This window comes from Oncorhynchus masou, chromosome 32, assembly GCF_036934945.1.
Source record: "Oncorhynchus masou masou isolate Uvic2021 chromosome 32, UVic_Omas_1.1, whole genome shotgun sequence".
In the NCBI taxonomy this organism is placed as follows: domain Eukaryota; kingdom Metazoa; phylum Chordata; class Actinopteri; order Salmoniformes; family Salmonidae; genus Oncorhynchus; species Oncorhynchus masou.
Window position 1 is genome coordinate 17722042 of NC_088243.1, and position 23813 is coordinate 17745854.

The window sequence follows — 23813 nt, forward strand, 5'->3', positions numbered from 1 at the left end:
CCTTAGTGATGGGCAGCAATCTCCAGGAGAAGCAGCCTAAAGAGGTGAGCGCTGAGCAGCAGCCGAGAGAGAAGGATCTCCAGGAGCGCATCCAGAAGGTTGCAGCCTGCACTTATATCCTCCCCCTGGGGCGTGACCGTCTATACCGTCGTTACTGGCTCTTCCCCTCCACATCTGCCCTCTTCGTGGAAGATGACTATTTCGGCCTGACTGAGGACATGCTGGATCCCCAGGAACCGACCTCTGAACAGGAGCCAGCCAAGGCTGATGAGATGGAGGTGTCTCAGAACGAGGCCGGACAACCAAAGGACCTCTCCCAGACCGGCTCTACCCCAGACCCTGACTCCAAACCCATCATCCCAGCCCCCGTCCAGAGCAGCTCTGCTCCCCCAGTGAATCGTCCTAACCACTGGGCCTTCTACAGCAGTCCCCAGGAGGTGGAGGCACTGATCGAGGCCCTGAATCCACGGGGTCACAGGGAGAGCACCCTGAAGGAGGTCCTGGTGCAGGAGAAGGAACGTATTGCACAGCTCCTCTGTACAGCAACCGCTGACCGCTACCACCAGACAGGTACTGACTAGGAGAGGCCTTTGGCTAGACTAGAGCAACCGGATCCAAATGGCAAATCAATCAAATGTATTTATGAATCACTTTTTTTAAATGATTTTACATCAATTGTCATCAAGTGGACAATGTTGGTTTGTCTCACTGCACTTCAGCTGACAATCGCTTCAGGAGTGAATGATTGACTGAATGAGAGAGTGGAATATCCCAAACGACTGGACGTTTGGGATACTCACTGTTTTGCCTGTCTTTTTTTTCTCTCCAGATATTAAACCAGAGGCTGGTGTTAACAAAGCTGTCTCAGCCAAGTCCAAGGCTGCTTCTGCTCTTTTCCCAGAGGGCACAGCGGCTCCTGCTGAGGACTTCATGGGCAACAGGCTGAGAGACCTGCTGCTAGATATAGAGGACCGCATCTACCAGGGTACACTGGGACAAGTCAAGGTTAGACTACATCTGCCAGGGTTCACAGGGGCAAGTCGAGGTTAGACTACATCTGCCAGGGTTCACAGGGGCAAGTCGAGGCTTTGGTTGGGCAATAGCTCTTTCTGATTAATAATTTGTTTTATTTCACATAGTAAAACAAGTTGAGATGCAACCGCTTTACATTTTAGTCATTTAGCATACCATCTTATCCAGAGGGACTTCCATTAGTGCAAATCAGTTCATTCTTATAGTAATGATTAGGTAATTACACTTGGGTAAGATGAGGAATGAGCTGGTATGCAGAAGTGCTATATGTTGAGTCATGAATTGCTTCTGAATGCAAAAAAAAAAAAAAAATCCCAAACTTTAAATACAAATGTACATTTCAGTGAGTAAAAACATGGGTGCTTATTGTCTGATATCTTGTATGGTAGGTGATGGAGAGGAGTGTATGGAGGAAAGCACTGGAGGAAGGCCACTATGAACTACTGACCCCTGAGCTGAAGGAGAATGGTGTCACTAAAAGAGAAAACTGTGACGTGGAGAACATGGAAATACATTACTTGAAAAAAGACAGGTAAGTACTGTACACTCACCACATCAACGTCCAGTCTGTCATCTTGTGCACCGACATTAGCTAGCTATAATCAATATGGTTTAGGGGTGTAAACGTTAAAACAATGTTGGGAACTGAACCCTCCCCCCACAATTAAAATCAGTGCCGTTGTCACAGCATTATTTTCTGTGTTATAGCCTAACTAGACCATTTGGTTATAAAGGCTTGGGGAAAGTTGTGTAATTTAAATAAAACCAGAGGAAGAGGAACTTTAGGTAACAAGGTGAATTTGCAAAACAATTGCGAGATGTAGATTACCAAGACACATGCTCATGCCTGCCCCGCCTCTCACACTGCCCTGCCTGCTCTTTCTCTTTGCTACTGGTGAGTGTTGAGTATTTGGTGTGCTGCATGTAGAATATCCTAGCTTAGGCTATTCATGGGACCGAGATGGAGGTACAGTATCTTCAGGCCAGTCTTTTGAGCACGAGGTTGGCTAACCTTCGTTGTTGAGTGGGTGGGGGTGTGTTTGCTTCATTATATGAAATGACCGTAGGCTACCGGTATAGCCTGTATCGATTAGGCCTACCCTTTTCACATAGAATGGTATGTGGCCCTTTGAAAGTGCTACGGCATGTCTTTTAGGCTACACTACGGCTTCTAAACGTCGACACGAAACCTTCTCTTTAATGAACGCTATTTTACTTGTCTGTAAAGTAACACTGCTTCTAAAGCGGGACTCGCTTCCATCACTAGGCAACCAGAACTGTCAATCCTAGCATGCCTGCTGCCTTGCGTGCGGACCGTTCTTTCCTTAAAGTACTTTACTTTTTTAATCATCGAATTACCAAGACATTTAGTAGACTGAAAGCACATCTAGCTACACTACCATGAGAAAACAACACAGCAGGACATCAATCAGCGACGTTTGTTGTTGTCAGGGAAACAATATAACATTTATATGCCGGCACAGAATTTTACTGTCTGCAAAGGTACCGACGCTTCTGATGCAGCACTTTTAAGTGTCTGGAAGGTTATACATTACCAACATGTTACTGTAGCTGCGTTCTATGTTTTTAAAGGTTCGCAGGAGAGAACTTCATTGCCCGGCCCTAGTGGTCATACGAATGTAATTGGACCATTAAAGGCTCTGCATGGTCAATCCAATCTCTGCAGTGGCCGTACAGCATTTACTGCGATACGGCCTCTGGAGAAGTCAGGGCATTCATACTACTTGGGCTTCGCAGAGCTGTTGTGTGAGGAAGTTATCAAGGAAGTGAGTTTGTTTATACAGCACCTCCTGCCCCGACCTACCGTCAATCAATCAAGTCAATATTGACATAAAATTGTATGATTATACATATATTTTTTTATCAAAAACCCATGAAATGGCAGTTTAAACGTTCAGAAAAGTGGTCCATTTGTCACATCCCTAATATTGTTACATTGAGATCAGTTATGGTTACGTCTGAGAAAAGGCATAGCCACCAGACACTAAGTTTTTAGAAATTATTCTCAGTGTTTCTTTATTGACTCCCTGAGCTGAGACTGCACAGGATCAGTAAAAAGCATGTTACAGGTTTCACCGGTCAAGTTACAGGTTTCACTGGTCAGGTTACAGGAGCTGAAGGCTGAGACCAAGAGGTTAGCTCTATATGGTTACGGTGTGAGTTAGTTGAGAAAAGGCATTCTGTTGACTAACCCCAGTCCATACAAATTTGCGTAACCGCGGCTTTCAAACGAGGCTACAATGAAAACTAATGGGACTGTAGCGACTGTGTTGTCATCAAAATCTGGGGTGTGTTGTAGGTTCCTATTCAAGCATTTATTGACATGGTAATGGCTCGATAGTATTGGAGAAAAGTAAGGAGAAAACGGACCTCTCTGACGCTGTACGTTAAATTGTGATGTTATACAGCCTCTCTCCACCAGGTGAAGCTATTCTCTCGCGGATTTAAAAACAGGAAAGGGACAGGGTAAGGACAGATACCTAGTCAATTAACTGAATGTATTATGTTTTTGCGTCATCACTGCAAGCCATCATGACACTCAAAAGCCGTGACAGCCGCTGTTTACTTCTGAAGATCACTTTAGCGCCGCCCTAAACCTGACTCAAATTCGACACAAGCCTTCAAATAGGTATTTAATGACACTTCAAATAGGTATTTAATGACACAAACTCTTTTATAGTGTTTTATTGACATTTTAGAGGTGATAAATTGGACAGTGATAAAAGCAGTTTCCCCACCCGACATTTAAAAAAAGACCCAACGGAGCTCATTGCCTTCAAATCATGCCAAGATGTGCAGCATGAAGGTCTCGTCATTGATTTTGTGGAAAGGGGAGAAGTTGTGCTTTATAATAGTATTCATATTACAGTTGACCTGGAAGTATTATGTTTTTTGGGGCGCTAAAATAAGGTAAATTGTAAGTTACAGTGCAATGTACAAAAGTGTGTTAGCTAACTATAGGTAACAGACTTGTAAAAATGTGGTGTGGAACTCTTTTTGTCAATGTTTGTAATGGGGAAACTCATGACCCCAAGAACAAGCAACATCTGGTACAATAGGTCATACATCCCACATACCTTCCTGTCTAATTTTTTTTGTTCATCCCCACAGTATCTTAGACTGTGCTTCCCCAGGAGTCAAAGTTTAACACAATCTCTCTTGGTCTTGTCCATGTTGTTCAGGTTACAGGTGTCATTGTTCAGGCTACAGGAACTGAAGGGGGAGAGTATGAGCACAACATCCACCAGCCCCAACACCCCTCAGATGGTCAACAACACTGTCCACTACCTGGCTCAGGCCCTGGCTCACATCCAACAGGGAATTGAGAGAAAGTTCCTCAAGGCTCCACTGGGTAGGCCAGCAAAACTCCCCCTCACGTCATAACGCCTTCCTGCAAAGAATTGTCCCAATTGGCACCCTAATATCTTTTATAGTGCACTACTTTTGACCTGGGCTCATAGGGAATAGGGTGCCATTTGGGATGCACAGTGTTGTCGTGTCTTTACTATCATTAAACTGAAGACTTTGTTTTTATCAAAGATTCTCTGTAATTAGTTACTCGATTTAAACTGAATAATCATGTAACTGTAATTAACTAGGAAGTTGGGGCACCAAGGAAAGTATTCAGATTACAAAGTTATAATTTCCCAATATAACCTTTCATATATTTTCATATCTGATCAATAGTCTTCTGATTAATGATTTATTTATTTTACCTCACGTTAGTCTCATTCCAAATGTTGTAAATTGTTGGTTATCTGCACAAATCCAGTCTTCACTATGAGTCATCCATACATCAATTGTCTTAAATCATTTATTTATTACTAACTAAGTAATTCCCAGAAATGCATAAACAAACAGTAAATATGGTTACATGAAATGATAGAATGTGCCCTAGTGGGCTGAACCGGCATGACAGCTTGTTAGACAAAGGGGCATTGGGGGGGGGTCGACTAAAGTCCCTACAGAGTAAATTATAACAATTAAAATGCTAATCCCTTACACATGAACGCTCACTCTTTCGGGAACAATTGCAATCAATATATATATTTACGCTCAGTGTGTTTTCTTGATCGCTGGTGAAAAGTATTTATTTTGTAGAATTGTCTGTCTCCCTCTCTCTCTCTGTCTTGGTTAGAGGGGATAGTTCAAAGTGACATTCATTATAGAATGGATGTTTAGCCGGTTGTCGTTCTTCGCATTCAATGACGCCAAATTCCTAGCTGCAGGCTAGTAATTAGTATCAAAGACTTGTTCTCATTCTGTCGGTATCGATAGTCTCAGAGTTTAACCACGTGGTATGGTTAAAAAGATTCAGCAATGGTCTACACCTTTAGCCCTCGTAATTGAGGTAAGCTTGGTCTCAACTTTAGTCCTCCCCTAATGGAGAAAAACATGGTCTGGTGATAATTTCTCAAAGTTGTGTTTTATTCAGAATGGCAGAAGAGGGCTGTCCCAGGATGTCTGACCCTAACTGGACTTAGGGGCGGTCCTCTGATTTAGTTCAAATCAAAAGGGAATTGTATTTTTATTCATTAAACCGTCCACAATCATATTACACCATTGTACAAACAGTATCATCCTCACTCAGTCATCTTAAACAACAATTAGATATAAACCTCATATCTGAGGCTATTATATAAACAGCGTTATGTGGCCACAAGCCTTTATATCCATATGGTCTAGTTAGGCTAATGTGGCCACACCGTCTCTCATGAGCTTCCCAAGTTGTGACAAACGGACCAGTTCGTAGCTGGATTCTTCACCCATCTTTTACACTTTCTCTGGAACATGAAATGTGTTCGTACCTCAAATTCTGTGCGGTTGAAGGATTTCCTTTGTCCTCTGTGAGAGTTTACCCTCTCTCTAATACTGTGTGTCCATCAGGCAGGGTCTTCCTTAGGGATTTACGACCTCACTCTGCCCACAGCAGTCTGGTTGTAGAAGCAGAGAGTAGGGGATGGTGCTCGCTGTACTCAGAGGGCAACGTCATGACAGTGTGCACACTTAGATAATGCTAATTGTAGTAATTTTGAGACTTTTCCTGGATTTAAAAAATTGTAATTGAGAATCTCTTGAAATGCTTTTTAGGCCAAGCTTCTAGTTACAGACGATGTTCCCGCTAAACTGCAGCTCCCCGGGGGACTGCTGTGCAGAAATATCAGCCCACCGAGAGAAGCATGAGATTTAACTTCTTTACTCAACTTTCTAGAGCAGTGGTCACCAACTCTGTGATCTCCAAGGCATTCTTAGTCCATCACCAAACATTTCTGGAAAAACCCCAATGATAAAGCCTTTGCGTTCCAAATTTTTTTTTGTATTCATCATGGGCTGTTGATGGTAGGTGCACCCGCTTCAGCTGCCCTGCGCACCGGGTAGGCCAACTGTTGCCATTTTGAACCATTTCATGTGTCAGAAGGTACAAAATCTGCCTTCTCGGTAGGCCCAAGGAGGCCTACCGCTAGCCACTTAGATGGCTTAGATGACCTTGTCTGCAGTAACGTAGCAGGCATAAAAGAAAGTTCCAGCTAAGTTGATACTGTGAGATTTCAAAATGTTTAAAACCATGACGAGAGACTATCAATGAATAGAGCAAAGAGCTGCTGTTTTTGAGTGAGTTCTTGTTTAAGTTATAAACGCTACAACAAGCACTGCAGCAGTAATGAATGAGTAGGAAGGTTTAAAAATATATATATATATATATATTTCACCTTTTTATTTAACCAGGTAGGCCAGTTGAGAATAAGTTCTCATTTATAACTGTGACCTGGCCAAGATAAAGCAAAGCAGTGTGACAACAGCACAGAGTTACACATAGGATAAACAAATGTACAGACAATACCACAATAGAAAAATATATGTACAGTGTGTGCAAATGTAGTAAGATAAGGGAGGTAAGGCAATAAATCTGTCATAGAGGTGAAGTAATTACAATTTAGAATTAACACTGGAGTGATAGATGTGCTGATGATGATGTGCAAGTAGAGATACTGGGGTGCAAAAGAGCAGAAATAAATAACAATATGGGGATGAGGTAGTTGGGTGTGCTATTTACAGATGGGCTGGGTACAGGTTCAGTGATCGGAAAGCTGCTCTGACAGCTGATTCTTAAAGTTAGAGAGGGAGCTATAGGTCTCCAGCTTCAGAGACTTTTGCAATTCGTTCCAGTCACTGGCAGTAGATAACAGGAAGGAAAGGCGGCCAAATTAGTGTTGGCTTTGGGGATGACCAGTGAAATATACCTGCTGGAGTGTGTGCTACGGGTGGGTGTTGCTATGGTGACCGGTGAGCTGAGATAAGGCGGGCTATACCTAGCAAAGACCTATAGATGACCTGGAGCCAGTGGGTTTGGCGACTAATATGTAGCGAGGGCCAACCAACTAGAGCATACAGGTCGCAGTGGTGGGTAGTATATGGGGCTTTGGTGACAAAACGGATGGCACTGTGATAGACTGCATCCAGTTTGTTGAGTAGAGTGTTGGAGGCTATTTTATAGTTGACATCGCCGAAGTCAAGGATCGGTAGGATGGTCAGTTTTAGTATGTTTGGCAGCATGAGTGAGGGATGCTTTGTTGCGATATAAGAAGCTGATTCTAGATTTAATTTTGGATTGGAGATGCTTAATGTGAGTCTGGAAGGAGAGTTTACAGTCTAACCAGACACCTAGGTATTTGCAGGTCGATGAATACAGCTGCACAGTATTGTCTCTTATCAATGGCGGTTATGATATCGTTTAGGACCTTGAGCGTGGCTGAGGTGCACCCATGACCAGCTCGGAAATCAAATTGCATAGTGGAGAAGGTACGGGGGGAATTCAAAATGGTCGGTGATTTTGTTAACTTGGCTTTCGAAGATTTTAGAAAGTCAGGGCAGGGTGGATATAGGTCTATAACAGTTTTGGTCTAGAGTGTCTCCCCTTTGAAGAGGGGGATGAGCGTGTCAGATCTTAGACGATACGAGAGGTTAAACAGGCTAGTAGTAGGGGTTGCAACAATTTCGGCAGATAATTTTAGAGGGTCCAGATGATTCTATCCCAGCTGATTTGTAGGGATTCAGATTTTGCCGCTCTTTCAGAACATCCTCTCTGGATTTGGGTGAAGGAGAAGCGGGGGGGGGGGTACAGAGCTGTTGGTAGGGGTAGCCAGGTGGAAAGCATGGCCAGCCGTAGAGAAATGATAATTGAAGTTCTCGATTATTGTAGATTTATCGGTGTTGACGGTGTTTCCTAGCCTCTCCTAGTGCAGTGGGCAGCTGGGAGGAGGTGCTCTTATTCTCCATGGACTGTGTCCCAGAACTTTTTGGAATTAGTGCTACAGGATGCAAATTTCTGTTTGAAAAAGCCAGCCTAAGCTTTCCTAAGTGACTGTGTATATTGGTTCCTAACTTTCCCTGAAAAGTTGCATATCGTGGGGGCTATTCGATGCTAATGCAGAACGCCACAGGATATTTTTTGTGCTGGTCAAGGGCAGACAGGTCTGGGGTGAACCAAGGGCAATATCTGTTCTTTGTTTTATATACTTTTTTTGAATGGGGCATGCTTATTTACAATGGTGAGGAAAGTACTTTTAAAGAGCAACCAGGCATCCTCTACTAATGGGATGAGGTAAATATCCTTCCAGGATACCTGGGCCAGGTCGATTAGAAAGGCGTGCTCGCTGAAGTGTTTTAGGGAGCGTATGACAGTGATGGTCGTTTGACCGCTGCCCCATTATGGACTCAGGCAATGTGGCAGTGATCGCTGAAGTCCTTGTTGAAGACAGTAGAGATGTATTTAGAGGGCAAGTTGGTCAGGATTATATCTATTAGGGTGCCCGTGTTTACGGATTTAGGGTTGTACATGGTAGGTTCCTTGATAATTTGTGTGAGATTGAGGGCATCTAATTTAGATTGTAGGACGGCCGGGGTGTTAAGCATATCCCAGTTTAGGTCACCAAACATCTTCAATCTATTCACATATGGTGTCCAGGGCACAGCTGAGGGCTGAGGGGGATCTATAACAAGTGACAATGGTGAGAGACTTGTTTCTGGAAAGCTGGATTTGTAAAAGTAGAAGCTAAAATTGTTTGGGCACAGACCTGGATAGCCTACAGAGTTCTGTCATATTATCTCTGCAGTAGATTGCAACTCTTCCCCCTGGCAGTTCTATCATGTTGGAAAATGTTGTAGTTTGGGATGGAAATGTCAGAATTTTTGGTGGCTTTCCTTAGCCAGGATTCAGACACGTAGGGGTTGGCGGAGTGTATCTATAGTCTTGGGTATTTTTTTAACGTCAATATTTCACTTTGTCTGTTCGTAGGAGTAACAACATGAATTTGTGCATGAGGCAGAAATAATGCGGTGAGACTCGAGTTTCACCATCAGCTGGAAGATGGTGTCTGTTTTTTTGGTCAGTGGAGGAAAGGGATAGTGGAGTGATGTTGAGAAGCAGACCCTCTCTGCTGCGCTCTCCATCCACTAAAGCTGACCATGTCCAGGCACCATCCACCCAGTAAAATAAAAAGCTCATTATTTAAAATGTATGCTCACTCAGCTGTACTTCAGAAGTAATATAACAATGGATATATTACCGGTGTGATCATATAGCATACCTCAAATTTTAGAAAATCTATTTTTTTCAATGGCCTGAACAACAATGCATTCATTGGCAGGGCAATTTCAAGCAAAGTCAATATGTGGTAATGTTTTGGGCTTACAGCTTACTGCACAAACCTCATTGCCACAGTACTGTTTTTAATTGGCTAATGTTGCATGGCTTACGTTTTTTAAGTCATAGATCTCGGCTTGCATTTTGACTGAGAAGGTTATCTTGATTCAGAAAAGTGGTCGCCAACCTTTTCTGAAGTTTTCCCTGTTAACCTTATCAACGTTTCCATTTACTGTGGCAATTGTGATTGAATCAACGCAATATTAGCCACTTTCAATGCAACATATCGAATAAAACAAAATATGCAAGAGATTTTGTTGTAGGTAGAACGCATCAGAGTAGGATTCTATTGCAATGACACACATGACTCAGCCTGTACTTTATAGACTAGTGTTGCATAAACTATCAGACCTGCAGTAGGCCTATATGCAAATAGACCATTGCCATATGGATCTGTGCCATTTACTTTGAACTGGACTGTTTACAGTATGAGCGGTCATGAGTAGATGGGCTTGTTTTGAGATCAAAGCGGAGGCTGCATGTAGCCACGTGTGCCCATTGTGTTCATATCCTTTGCTAGTTAGTGCGTTATTAGCCAAGTTCTAGATCATTTGTTGTCAGGAATAGGGGAGTGATTGCTTCCTTCAAGAGCACAAAATGTGTACGTTTCTAGACATCTTTGAAAAGTCAGTCAGGTAAAGTTATTTTCTTTTTTTTATATTCTTAAAGGGACGGTGTTGTATTTTGAGACCGGCTTGAATATGCTAAGTCGGCAGAGGTTAGCATAATTTGTCTGCTTCTTTGTAATAATGGTATGGGAATAATAGTGCGTTTTTAATTTTGTAAAGTGGTTTCTTGCGTCAAACAAAACAACCACACCTTGTCACATCCTTGTCTGAAGGACAAGTGAATAAACAGGTTTATGTCAAGCCCTGCGTGTTTTTTTTTCAAAAGTCTCATGGAATGTAGACCTACATTGAGCACTTCACATTGGCTGCTACTGTAGGCTGAATGATAGAACAGCTATTTCCATGTTAAAATGTTATGGAAGGCATTTTCTCCATTGTTTTTGATGGTAGGCCACCCTGGTAGGCCTACATTATGATCAAATAGCCACAGTAGCCAACTTGACCACTGTTATAACTAACTTAAAGTGGGTACAGCCTCAGCGTTCAAAGTAATTTATTTAATTACTAGTCATCTCTATAGAGCTGCTTCCTATGCTGTCTGACAGAATCACTATGTTGTAGTACTTCAAAGTAAATAAGGCATACTTTTATGACTGAATGCCAACTATCAGTCACTTAGATCACGTCTTTTCATGGAGAGATATCTCACGAAGCAACAGCTGCTCTCTCTATCCCCTCACGATCACAAATTCTTCTTCCTCTTCCATACCAGGCATAAAAGAAACACAGACCGGACAAGTAGATGCACAATGACTTATGGTCATTGTAGGTAGTTTAGCTCATAAAATAAAGAATATTGGCCTGTTGGAAACTACAACTCCCTTCTGGATCTGATTCATCTTTAGAGAATGCGCTCATTGAGCTCACAGAAAAAAAATTGAATTCAAATAAATGAATTGATGTCTGTCAGTTGTTTTAAAAACTGAAAAAGACAGTTTTTGTTAATCTCTCAGCACTACTTTCAACAGACCTTATCTGCCAACCAGACAGGGAATGAGTGCTACCTGTGTTTTAATGTCTGCTGTGACCTGTATTTTTCACACTCTAAACTGGTCATTCGAACAGTCCACTCGTATGATCTTTTAGGGTTTAGGGCTTTTGATTATGTTTGAAGTTCAAATTGATATATTTTGACTTTCATGGCAAAACAGTGCCTCACCTTATTCCCCCTCCCAACAGGCGATGAAGACTCTAAAAAGGACCAGAAGGCAAAGAAGAAGGAGAAGAAAGATGAGGATCAACACAGTGAAGGTAAGGTTGATAGGAATAAAAAGGCTAAATGAAATCTTGTACCCTTTCCTCTAGCATAATCAACTTGATAGTCTCACTCAAAAGACTGGTTGTACCCCAATAAAGGTAACCTGAAATTAGATGACAATATATACAATGAATTATATATTTTAAGGTAATTGGTGAGTGATTGCTGTTGATCTGACAGTTTGTCTCCCCTCTGTGTGCTGTGACAGTGGTGGGGTGGTGAAGACTGTTAGCTTATATTGTAGATGATGGAGAGGAGTGTTGCATTCTGTGACATGTTTCAAGTTTTTTTTATGTCACATGCACAAGAAAAGTGAAATGCCTTTCTTGCAAACTCTAAACCCAATAATGTAGTAATCAATGTAGCACTAAAAATAACAAGGTAGAACAAAAACCCATGGGAAGGTAAGACGCTATATGCAGGGATACTGGAGTGTTGGCGATTAGATATGTATAGGGGTAAGGTGACTAGGCATCAGAATATATGATAAACAGTAGAAGTGGCGTGTGTGAGTCGTGTGTAACAATAAAATACATGGGTGGGTCAACTCAGTCAGTGTGGTTATTTAGCAGTCTTATGGCTTGGGGATAGAAGCTGTTCAGGACTCTCTTGGTGTCAGACTTGATGAACCGCTAGCCATGCGGAAGCAGAGAGGACAGTCTATGACTTGGGTGGCTGGATTTTCTGGTCCTTCCAGACTGTCTGTCTCTTCTCTCTCTGAACCTCAGACGGTAGGGACGGTGGTCGGGTCTAGGGATAGGCACGGATATTTGAATATCCAAATGGACGTTAGTGTGATTACTTGCGAGAGTATACTTATTAAAAATGTTGTTGTTTTTGTTCATTTGTTTTTTTAAGAGGCCTATTTTTAAGAAAATTTAATTATTGGCGTGACAGTGCTACATATAAGGATAGATCATGACATTAAACATTTCAATATAACGAGTTGACAGGTTTTTTTGAGTACGCCCCAATAAAGAAAGATGTACTGGTAGACAACACACTTTTCGTGCGTGTAGCTTGTCGGGCGATCGAAGCAGCACTACTGTCAGAGGCTCCTTGTGTAGCAAGTGAAGTGGGAGATTTCTAATCGATGCAAAAAGGAATACAAATTACGGAATTAAGTTGGCTAAATGAGAAGAAGTAGGCTGCAATGATCAACCAACGGGTTAGGCTGTTTTTTAATATGATGGATGTGAGGAGTGCAGCAAAATTGCCTTAGCCAGCTAGCAAGGCTAATTAACTAACTTAACTGGCTAGTGTAGTTAGCTAGCTTCTTTAACCTATCACAGCAACAAGGTTGTCTAACTTGCGCAAATAGGTTTGGCTACTTTCTCTCTCTTTCTGTGTCAGACACACTGGCCTCTGCTCCTCTCGCTCCCCTCTCCACCATCTGTGCTGAAACAAGTGCACCGCCGCACGAGCAAGACCCCATTGCAGTAGGAAAAGTTGTTTCTTTTAAACGCATGTATTTCGACTATCCGGATATCTGAAAAAAGTTGCGACGTCTTAAATGCCCATCCTTGGGTGGTGAATACTACCGTAATAATGTCTGACTGTAGGTCTCTTCTCTCTGACCAGACAGTAGTGACGGGGTGGTGAATAATACTGTAATAATGTCTGACTGTAGGTCTCTTCTCTCTCTGACCAGACGGTAGTGACGGGGTGGTGAATACTACTGTAATAATGTCTGACTGTAGGTCTCTTCTCTCTCTGACCAGACGGTAGTGACGGGGTGGTGAATACTACTGTAATAATGTCTGACTGTAGGTCTCTTCTCTCTCTGACCAGACGGTAGTGACAGGGTGGTGAATACTACTGTAATAATGTCTGACTGTAGGTCTCTTCTCTCTCTGACCAGACGGTAGTGACGGGGTGGTGAATACTACTGTAATAATGTCTGACTGTAGGTCTCTTCTCTCTCTGACCAGACGGTAGTGACGGGGTGGTGAATACTACTGTAATAATGTCTGACTGTAGGTCTCTTCTCTCTCTGACCAGACGGTAGTGACGGGGTGGTGAATACTACTGTAATAATGTCTGACTGTAGGTCTCTTCTCTCTCTGACCAGACGGTAGTGACGGGGTGGTGAATACTACTGTAATAATGTCTGACTGTAGGTCTCTTCTCTCTCTGACCAGACGGTAGTGACGGGGTGGTGAATACTACTGTAATAATGTCTGACTGTATGTCTCTTCTCTCTCTGACGAGACAGTAGTGACGGGGTGGTGAATACTACTGCAATAATGTCTGACTGTAGGTCTCTTGTCTCTCTGAAGTCGCTCTGGATAAGAGCGTCTGCTAAATGACTTAAATGTAAATGTAAATGTAGTGACGGGGTGGTGAATACTACTGTAATAATGTCTGACTGTAGGTCTCTTGTCACTACTGTCTGGTCAGAGAGAGAAGAGACATACAGTCAGACATTATTACAGTAGTATTCACCACCCCGTCACTACCGTCTGGTCAGAGAGAGAAGAGACCTACAGTCAGACATTATTACAGTAGTATTCACCACCCCGTCACTCCGTCTGTCAGAGAGAGAAGAGACCTACAGTCAGACATTATTACAGTAGTATTCACCCCGTCACCCGTCCCGTCAGAGAGAGAGAGACCTACAGTCAGACATTATTACAGTAGTATTCACCACCTGTCACTACTGTCTAGTCAGAGAGAGAGGAGGTGGTGAATACTACTGTAATAATGTCTGACTGTAGGTCTCTTCTCTCTCTGACCAGACGGTAGTGACGGGGTGGTGAATACTACTGTAATAATGTCTGACTGTAGGTCTCTTCTCTCTCTGACCAGACAGTAGTGACGGGGTGGTGAATACTACCGTAATAATGTCTGACTGTATGTCTCTTCTCTCTCTGACCAGACGGTAGTGACGGGGTGGTGAATACTACCGTAATAATGTCTGACTGTAGGTCTCTTCTCTCTGACCAGACAGTAGTGACGGGGTGGTGAATAATACTGTAATAATGTCTGACTGTATGTCTCTTCTCTCTCTGACCAGACAGTAGTGACGGGGTGGTGAATACTACCGTAATAATGTCTGACTGTAGGTCTCTTCTCTCTGACCAGACAGTAGTGACGGGGTGGTGAATAATACTGTAATAATGTCTGACTGTATGTCTCTTCTCTCTCTGACCAGACAGTAGTGACGGGGTGGTGAATACTACCGTAATAATGTCTGACTGTATGTCTCTTCTCTCTCTGACCAGACGGTAGTGACAGTGGTCGGTTGGTGAAGACGGTCCAGGAGCGTTGGAGGGAGTCTCTGCTGGGTTGTTCCAGCATGTCCCAGGTCTTCCTCCACCTCTCCACCCTGGAGCGCAGTGTCATTTGGGCCAAGTCCCTGCTCAACACCCGCTGTAAGGTCTGTCGCAGGAAGGGAGATGCAGAGAACATGCTGCTGTGTGACTGCTGCGACCGAGGACACCACATCCACTGTGTCCGCCCGAAACTCAAGGTAGGATGGATGATGCTTTTCTTCACACATGGCCTATGGATACCCTGTGTTTCCCCTACAATTTTAATGGCGGGCAAACACCTTCTGTCCCCCCCTCCCTAAAATAATTGGAACTCAATCGATAATATTGGTATGAAACCTTTGAGGTTCATTTGAGGACCCTGTTGTTTTCAAAAGTAACCTGATGAAAGAGTGTAGTTCCCGGTCGCCTTTAACTCTGCTGTCTACTGTACCGGTGTAATCTAAACCTCTTTTTTTGCTCTTTGTTGTGTCCAGGCCGTCCCAGAAGGGGACTGGTTCTGCCCGGAGTGCCGTCCCAAACAGCGAGCCAACCGCCTCCCCTCCCGCCAACGGTCCTCTGTCAACTCTGAGGAATTGGAGGAAGAAGACTCTGTGGAGGAGACGACGGAAGAGGAGAAGAGGTGTGTTCTGAGCATTACTGTACTTCATTGGGTTGAAAGTAGGCAGACCCCATTTAGTCCAGGCTGTTGGTCGACCGAGACTTTTTTTAGTCAAGTAGTCACAAATTATATATATTTTTGTGGTACAAAACACCTGTCTAATTTGCGCCTTTCTCAGTGGACTAATCCATTGTGGAGGCTGTGGGGATGGCACAGTCCATCACTCCAAGACGTGCTACTGTAGTTGTATATGTTGATATTACATAAGAACAATGGTGCACAAAGAAAAAATATTTATTCTATAACAAATGCGCTTTCTCCTGCGTTGGTGGTCGCAGTCCACGATTCTGAAATGTAATCTTCAGTGTGCCGTTAAATTGGTGCCTTTCCCTATATGTTGCTATGCGCATAATAGCGAAGTTAACCAGCGTATCGGTGTTGAGAACAATACGGCGTGGCAGCAATGAAGTGAGGAAACGGGCCTTGCCTTAATTGTCTAAGAAAATTTAGGAGAGGAAACCCTAATTTAATTAGGTCTATAATCCGATAGCCTAACTGTTTAATTTGTCTGGCTTTAAAAATCCATATACACAGTTGAAGTCTGAAGTTTACATACACCTCAGCCAAATACATTTAAACTCAGTTTTTCACCATTCCTGACATTGAATCCTAATAAAAGTTCCCTGTCTTAGGGCAGTTAGGATCACCACTTTTTTTTAAGAATGTGAAATGTCAGGATAATAGTAGAGTGATTTATTTCAGCTTTTATTTCTTTCATTACATTCCCAAAGTTTACATACACTCAATTAGTATTTGTTAGCATTGCCTTTAAATGGTTTCACTTGGGTCAAATGTTTCGGGTAGCCTTCTACAAGCTCCCCACAATAAGTTGGGTGAATTTTGGCCCATTCCTCCTGACAGAGCTGGTGTAACTGAGTCAGGTTTGTAGGCCTCCTTGCTCACACACACTTTTTCAGTTCTGCCCACATATTTTCTATAGGATTGAGGTCAGGACTTTGTGATGGCAACTCCAATTCCTTGACTTTGTTGTCCTGAAGCCATTTTGACACAACTTTGGAAGTATGCTTGGGGTCATTGTCATACAACTCTCCTTCCGTGGCCTCCAACTGCTCTTAAACGCAAGTAAAACTAAATGCATGCTATTCAACCAATCACTGCCCGCACCTGCTCTCCCGTCCAGCATCACTACTCTGGACGGCTCTGACTTAGAATACGTGGACAACTACAAATACCTAGGTGTCTGGTTAAACTGTAAACTCTCCTTCCAGATTCACATTAAGCATCTCCAATCCAAAATTAAATCTAGAAATGGCTTCCTATATTGCAACAAAGCATCCTTCACTCATGCTGCCAAACATACTAAAACTGACCATCCTACCGATCCTCGACTTCGGTGATGTCATCTATAAACTAGCCTCCAACACTCTACTCAGCAAACTAGATGCAGTCTATCACAGTGCCATCCGTTTTGTCACCAAAGCCCCATACACTACCCACCATTGCGACCTGTACGCTCTCGTTGGTTGGCCCTCGCTTCATACTCGACGCCAAACCCACTGGCTACAGGTTATCTATAGGTCTTTGCTAGGTATAGCCCCACCTTATCTCAGCTCACTGGTCACCATAGCAGCACCTACTCGTAGCACTCCGGCAGGTATATCTCACTGGTCATCCCCAAAGCCAATTCCTCCTTTGGTAGTCTTTCCTTCCAGTTCTCTGCTGCCAATGACTGGAACGAACTGCAAAAATCTCTGAAGCTGGAGACTCATATCTCCCTCACTAGCTTTAAGCACCAGCTGTCAGAGCAGCTCACCGATCACTGCACCTGTACATAGCCCATCTGTAAACATCCCATTTATCTACCTACCTCATCCCCATACAGTATTTATTTATCTTGCTCCTTTGCACCCCAGTATCTCTACTTGCACATTCATCTTCTGCACATCTACCATTCCAGTGTTTAATTGCTATATTGTAATTATTTCGCCACCATGGCCTAATGCCATAACTCCCTTATCTTACCTCATTTGCACTCACTGCATATAGACTTTTTGTTTTCTTTTGTTCTACTGTATTATTGACTTTTTTTTATTCCATGTGTAACTCTGTTGTTGAATGTGTCAAATTGCTATGCTTTATCTTGGCCAGGTCGCAGTTGCAAATGAGAACTTGATCTCAATTAGCCTACCTGGTTAAATAAAATAAAAACAATTAAAATGGTCCATTTGGAAGAACCATTTGCGACCAAGCTTTAACTTCCTGACTGATGTCTTGATGTTACTTCAATATATCCACATAATTTTTCCTGCGTCATGATGCCATCTATTTTGTGAAGTGCACCAGTCTCTCCTGCAGCAAAGCACCCCCACAACATGATGCTGCCACCCCTGTGCTTCACGGTTGAGATGGTGTTTTTCGGCTTGCAAGCATCCCCCTTTTTCCTCCAAACATAACGATGGTCATTATGACCAAACAGTCCTATTTTTGTTTCATCAGACCAAAGGACATTTCTCAAAAAAGTATGATCTTTGTCCCCATGTGCAGTTGCAAACCATAGTCTGGTTTTTGATGGTGGTTTTGGAGCAGTGGCTTCTTCCTTGCTACGTGGCCTTTTCAAGTTATGTCGATTTAGGACTCGTTTTACTGTGGATATAGATACTTTTGTACCTGTTTCCTCCAGCATCTTTACAAGGTCCTTTGCTGTTGTTCTGGGATTGATTTGCACTTTTTGCACCAAAGTACGTTCAAATCTAGGAGACAGAAAGCGTCTCCTTCCTGAGCGGTATGACGGCTGCGTGGTCCCATGGTGTTTTTACTTGCGTACTATTGTTTGTACAGATGAACGTGGTACCTTCAGGCGTTTGGAAATTGTAGACCTCCACAAGTCTGGGAGCAATGTTTTTTTTAATCTGAGATCTTTGCTGATTTTCATTGGATTTTCCAATAATGTCAAGCAAAGAGGCACTGTGTTTTAAGGTAGGCCTTGAAATACATCCACAAATACACCTCCAATTGACTCAAAAGATGTCAATTAGCCTATCAGAAGCTTCTCACGCCATGACATCATTTTCTGGAATTTTCCGAGCTGTTTTACAGGCACATTCAACTTAGTGTATGTAAACTTCTGACCCACTGGAATTGTGGTACAGTGAAATAATCTGTCTGTAATCAATTGTTGGGAAAATGACTTGTCATGCACAAAGTAGATGTCTTAGCCGTCTTATCTAAACTATAGTTTGTTAAAAATAAATTTGTGGGGTGGTTGAAAAATTAGTTTTAATGACTCCAACCCCTAAGTGTATGTAAACTTCCGACTTCAACTGTATCTACAGAAATAAGGCGTATCCTGTTTGTTTAATAGTCTACTTATTCTGCGAGCACCAAGCCTCACAACCACATGTCAGATAAAGCAATTTCACAAATTTGGCTGTTTTGTGATCTTTGCTATGCTGTAATAAAAATATAATTTAATTGTAATATATATATTGATTTAATGTTTACACGGTTCCAAGTGGTCAGAAAAATAATATTGTCATCTAACCGCACATAATAATGAATAATATGCATGCAGCTCTTGCTCCTATACAATCCTTTTTCTTGATCTCCTTATTGTTATTACAATAATTATAATCTGTATGTCTAAGTGTCAGCGATTAGGTGAATGGAGAAGCGGAGTCAGGCGCAGGACACAGGTATGAGTAATCATCTGAATTTACTCTAAATGTAAGCATTGTTCCAACAAGGAAAAATACAAATATCCAGAGCACAAAGAACGAACCCACATGACAATCACTCACAAAACAGAAAGGGAAGCCAGAGGGTTAAATAAGGAACATTGATTATGGAATGGAAACCAGGTGTGTATAATGAAAACAAAACGAAAATGAAACATGGATCGGTGGTGACAAGACAGCCGGTGACGTCGAACGCCACCCGAACAAGGAGAGGGACCAACTTCGGCTGAAGTCGTGACACTTAGAGCGAGTCCGGTTTAGACTTAATACTTTAATTTACGCCTATTTCAATATAGGCTACTGTATCTATCAATTATTCCTTCATGTAGTCACGCAGCATACATGCTTTGAAATGCAATCAAGCATTTTCGTTTTAAAATGTAATAACAAAGGGAGCCTTGAATACTTAGCCTAAACAATAAATGTTTTTTTTGTCTTTGCTGTAATAAAGGCTTCATAAAAAATATAATTAGGACAGTCTATGGTACTTGTCATTTTTTTTTTGTGTTTACACTGTTCCAAATGGTAAGTTTTTTTTATTTTATTTTATCTGACAGCACTTTATTGTAATCTGACAGCGCTTGCTCCTATAACCTCCTTTCCACAATTAAGTAAAATGTCTTACACAGATCTGACTTCCCTCCTGAGTAACCAGTAAACATTCCCCTGTTTATTTTTCATGTCCACTGCATCAATTTTGCTGTCACGTATAGAGTTAATAACCAATTTATTGATGTGATTATGATAGGCTATAGGTCAGGCCTTTTTAGTCACGAGCATGCAATGCACACGTTTCAAGCAAAAGTTGAGGGAATGGGGAATGTTTTTCCTAAACAAATTAGGGATTCCGGTAACAGAACTTTTCAGTCCAGAAATAACAAAATAAATGACTGTAATTATGTTGCAGCTTCAGCACGGACAGCGAGATAAACACATGCTGTGCTGCCTGTCAGATGCAGCAGGGAGGAGCGAGACCACATGCGCCAGACAGACACTCGCTGTCTTTTTTTAATGTTTGCTTTTTAGCCATTTGTGTGTCATTATTTCATCAAACAGTGCGCTTAAAGCATCAGAAAAGCTCAGTGCATAGGTGGTGTCTATATCGATTGGTCAAAAGAACAAACGACTCTCGGTCAATCAAGATTTTTTGTTGTTGTACAGCCTTAGTTTATATTAAATTGAATACTTTAAAAAAATAAAAACAACCCTACACATTTAGTTTATTCATATCTGAAGTTTCCCTCCCACAATTCTGTCTCCCTCTTCTCCTTTAGTGCCGCTAAAAAGGTCCGGACTGCTGTGAAACCTCCTGTGCCTACTACCAAAGGAAATCGGTCGAGCAGGACCAACTCAAGTCATTCCACCCCCCGGAGCCAGCAGACCACCCCCAAACAGACCCCCTCAGCTGGGAAGGGAGCTGCTTCCAGGTCCTCAGGGAAGAAGCCCACCGCAGTCTCCAATAAGCCCACCCCAGTCTCCAACGGCAGACCTCCACCACGGCCAGGCAGCAGAGTCAGCTCCCGGCTCAGTCATGAGATATTGGCAACCAACGGTACCTCCAGCAGGCCAGGCAGCCAGCCCACTCCATCTCTCTCTCTGGCAGATTCCCGTAAAAGACCAATCTCAGGTAAGACCAGTTAAGACAGTGGGAGGGGAGATGGAAGAGGGTTGTGTTGGGTGATTAAAAATACAAAATTGTGTTCTTGTAAAGTAGTGTGTTAACATGATGTGCCAGGGTCTTTATATTGCTGAAGATGTAATGCAAAAAAAAAAAGGTATGTCTGTATAGAAGTGTTGAATGTTAATTTTCTCATGTATCAATTACACAATTTCCCTCTAGTTTCTAGGCTTTCTCACTCACTGTGCTCATCTTTGCATTTATATTATCTTTCCGCTGTTTCTCCAGCAGAGGTCTCCCACAAACCCAGGCTGGTCCTGACTCCCTCAGTCTCGGGTTCTTCTTCCAATCGTCGCAGCTCAGGGAGGAACCTCGGAGTCCATGAGCTGTCTGCCTGCGAGCAGCTGACTGTAGAGCTAGTCAGACATGAAGACAGCTGGCCCTTCATGAAACTGGTGTCTAGGACACAGGTAATACCTGACTTTATTTAAAGGCTGACATGAGAGACACGCAGAGCGACATGCATGCGTTTAAAAAAACAGCACAAACACATGCAAGCAATTCTATGAATACGTTTTCCTATACTATTACATAACTAGCTACGTCACTAGTGACACACATAGTGCCTTCAGAAAGTAAACATATACCCCTTGACTTATTCCACATTTTGTTGTTACAGCCTGAATTTAAAATGGATTCAATGTATTTGTTTCTCACCCATCTGCCACATAATGATAAAGTGAAAACATGTTTTTCGAAATGTTTGCACGTTTATTGAAAATGAGAGTAAATACTTTTGTAAAAGCACATTTGGCAGTGATTACAGCTGTGAGTCTTTCTGGGTAAGTCTCTAAGAGCTTTCCACACCTGGATTGTGCAACATTTACCCATTATTATTTTCAAAATTCTGCAAGCTCTGTCAAATTGGTGGTTGATCATTGCTAGACAACCAATTTAAGTCAGCTTGTAACTCTGCCACTCAGGAACCTTCACTGTCTTATTGATAAGCCACTTTGGCCTAGATGGCAGTGTATGTTCAAAGTTTTTTGACTGATCCAGTGACCCATTGCATTTCTGTTCAAAATGTTGTATCAAGTCTGCCAAAATGTGCCTAATTGGTTTATTAATACATTTAAGTTCATAACTGCACTCTCCTCAAACAATAGCATGGTATTATTTCACTGTAATAGCTACTGTAAATCGGACAGTACAGTTAGATTAACAAGAATTTAAGCTTTCTGCCCATATCAGATATGTCTATGTCCTGGGAAATGTTCTTGTTACTTACAACCTCATGCTAATCACATTAGCGCACGTTAGCTCAACCGTCCCGCGGGGGGACACCAATCCTGTAGAGGTTTTAATTACTTCACTAGTCAACCTCAATACTAACTTGTTGTATTGCTTTGAGATTTGCGGATTGTTTTGTCTTTTAAATGACCTGATTTTGTCTCTTCACTTCTGCAGGTTCCAGACTACTTTGACATTATCAAAAAGCCCATTGCGCTGAGCACTATCCGAGAAAAGGTTAACAACTGTGCATATAAAACAGCCAGTAAGTTGAGATTTTGCTTTTTTGTGTTAACTAAAACATGTTTATGCCGTCATGTTTCTGTACTTCACCAGATGAGACATTTTATATATGTTTTTCTCACAGCGGCGTACGTTGAGGACGTGGAGCTTATGTTCGCCAACTGTTTACAATACAACCCTCAGCACACAAATGAAGCTAAAGCAGGAACAAGGCTCCAAGCCTTCTTCAACTCAGAGATCTTTAACCTGGGGCTGGCGGACCGGACCACTCCTCCACTGAAGCGGTCCCGGATGTAAAGCCGACTGACTGAAACTACTTGGTCGTATTCATTAATGCACACCGTAGCAATTTGTTTTTTACCTGGATGTTTTCAACAAAAAACCATTTCTTCTTGGACAAATTCAGGTCGTCCCTTCCTGTTTTCGCTTTTGTTTTCATCCATTTTTTCTCTAGTGAATACCATAATTCATTGGAAAGTCTGAACATTCCCAAAGCATTGTGCAGTGTAATATTATTCTCTCAAGATAATGCAGGAACAACTAACTCGCTGTGAAAGTATTTGCACTCAATATTTGAAAACGACTCTTTTCTATTCATATTCACTCAGGGAAAACTAATTGTGGTTAGAAATAAGTGTTTTTATATTTTGTATCTTGTGAGCATTTCTAGACTTTCTTTGTGCACGTACTTTTCTTTGACCATTTCAGTTAATTTAGATGACTTAAGTATTAACTTTAATATGGACAGTTTTGCATATGTTCGTTTCACAGTACTGAACAGTAAAAACTAATTTTGCATGGACTGTTTCAGGTTCCCATCTTTCAGGGAAACACTACACTGGAATCTGATTTACTGTTCCTTATTTCCTATAATGAATTGGTTATTTATTTTAGTTAAGCTAAGAACTTGCTTTAAATTATATTTTTTATAGAACATGTTTGTTTTTGTAAAGAATTATTGGCATAGGTTTTAGTTCAAACTATAGAAAACTGTTTTGTGGTAGGGTTTACATACTGAGTTTGGTCCCCCTAACTTTCTCACCTCTGCTTTTGTATTTGCTATTGTGTATATTTTCTATGTAAAAATAAATTCACTGTTTTTAATATTTCTTGGTCAGCTATCACTTGTGTTGCCAATCTCTGATTCATAAATATGAAGTTCCTGAATATATTAATGGCGTCTATATTTTAGGTTAATATTTTTTCTACACCTCACTGAGATAAAATGGGCTCAATATTTTGTAGGGTTAGAGAGAACTTAAATTTCCTGGCGGGGAAGTTGGTTTGCCGGAGTGAAGTGTAGAAATCCGCAAGTGAATTTAGCTTTATTGTTAACCGTTAGTCACAGGACAAATTCCCCTTATCCCTTCAAATCCCACTGCTGATCCCG

The 23813-nt window shown here is 42.0% G+C and overlaps 1 protein-coding gene across 6 annotated transcripts in view; it reads left to right on the forward strand.

The window, feature by feature from the left end:
- Positions 1-23529, forward strand: part of LOC135525654 (bromodomain adjacent to zinc finger domain protein 1A-like) — a 39466-nt gene extending 15937 nt beyond the window's left edge. For 4 of the 6 annotated variants that reach the window (XM_064953402.1, XM_064953406.1, XM_064953404.1 and 1 more), the window contains 11 exons: positions 7-570; positions 830-1005; positions 1422-1564; positions 4236-4405; positions 11566-11637; positions 14869-15116; positions 15393-15538; positions 20547-20899; positions 21179-21360; positions 22358-22445; positions 22548-23529. In XM_064953402.1, the coding sequence (XP_064809474.1) occupies positions 7-570; positions 830-1005; positions 1422-1564; positions 4236-4405; positions 11566-11637; positions 14869-15116; positions 15393-15538; positions 20547-20899; positions 21179-21360; positions 22358-22445; positions 22548-22720 (2315 nt within the window). In that variant the 3' untranslated portion in view covers positions 22721-23529. The remainder of the gene's footprint in view (positions 1-6; positions 571-829; positions 1006-1421; positions 1565-4235; positions 4406-11565; positions 11638-14868; positions 15117-15392; positions 15539-20546; positions 20900-21178; positions 21361-22357; positions 22446-22547) is intronic. The other 2 variants (XM_064953405.1, XM_064953407.1) reach the window with 1 other exon arrangement.
- The last annotated feature ends 284 nt before the right edge of the window (positions 23530-23813 follow it).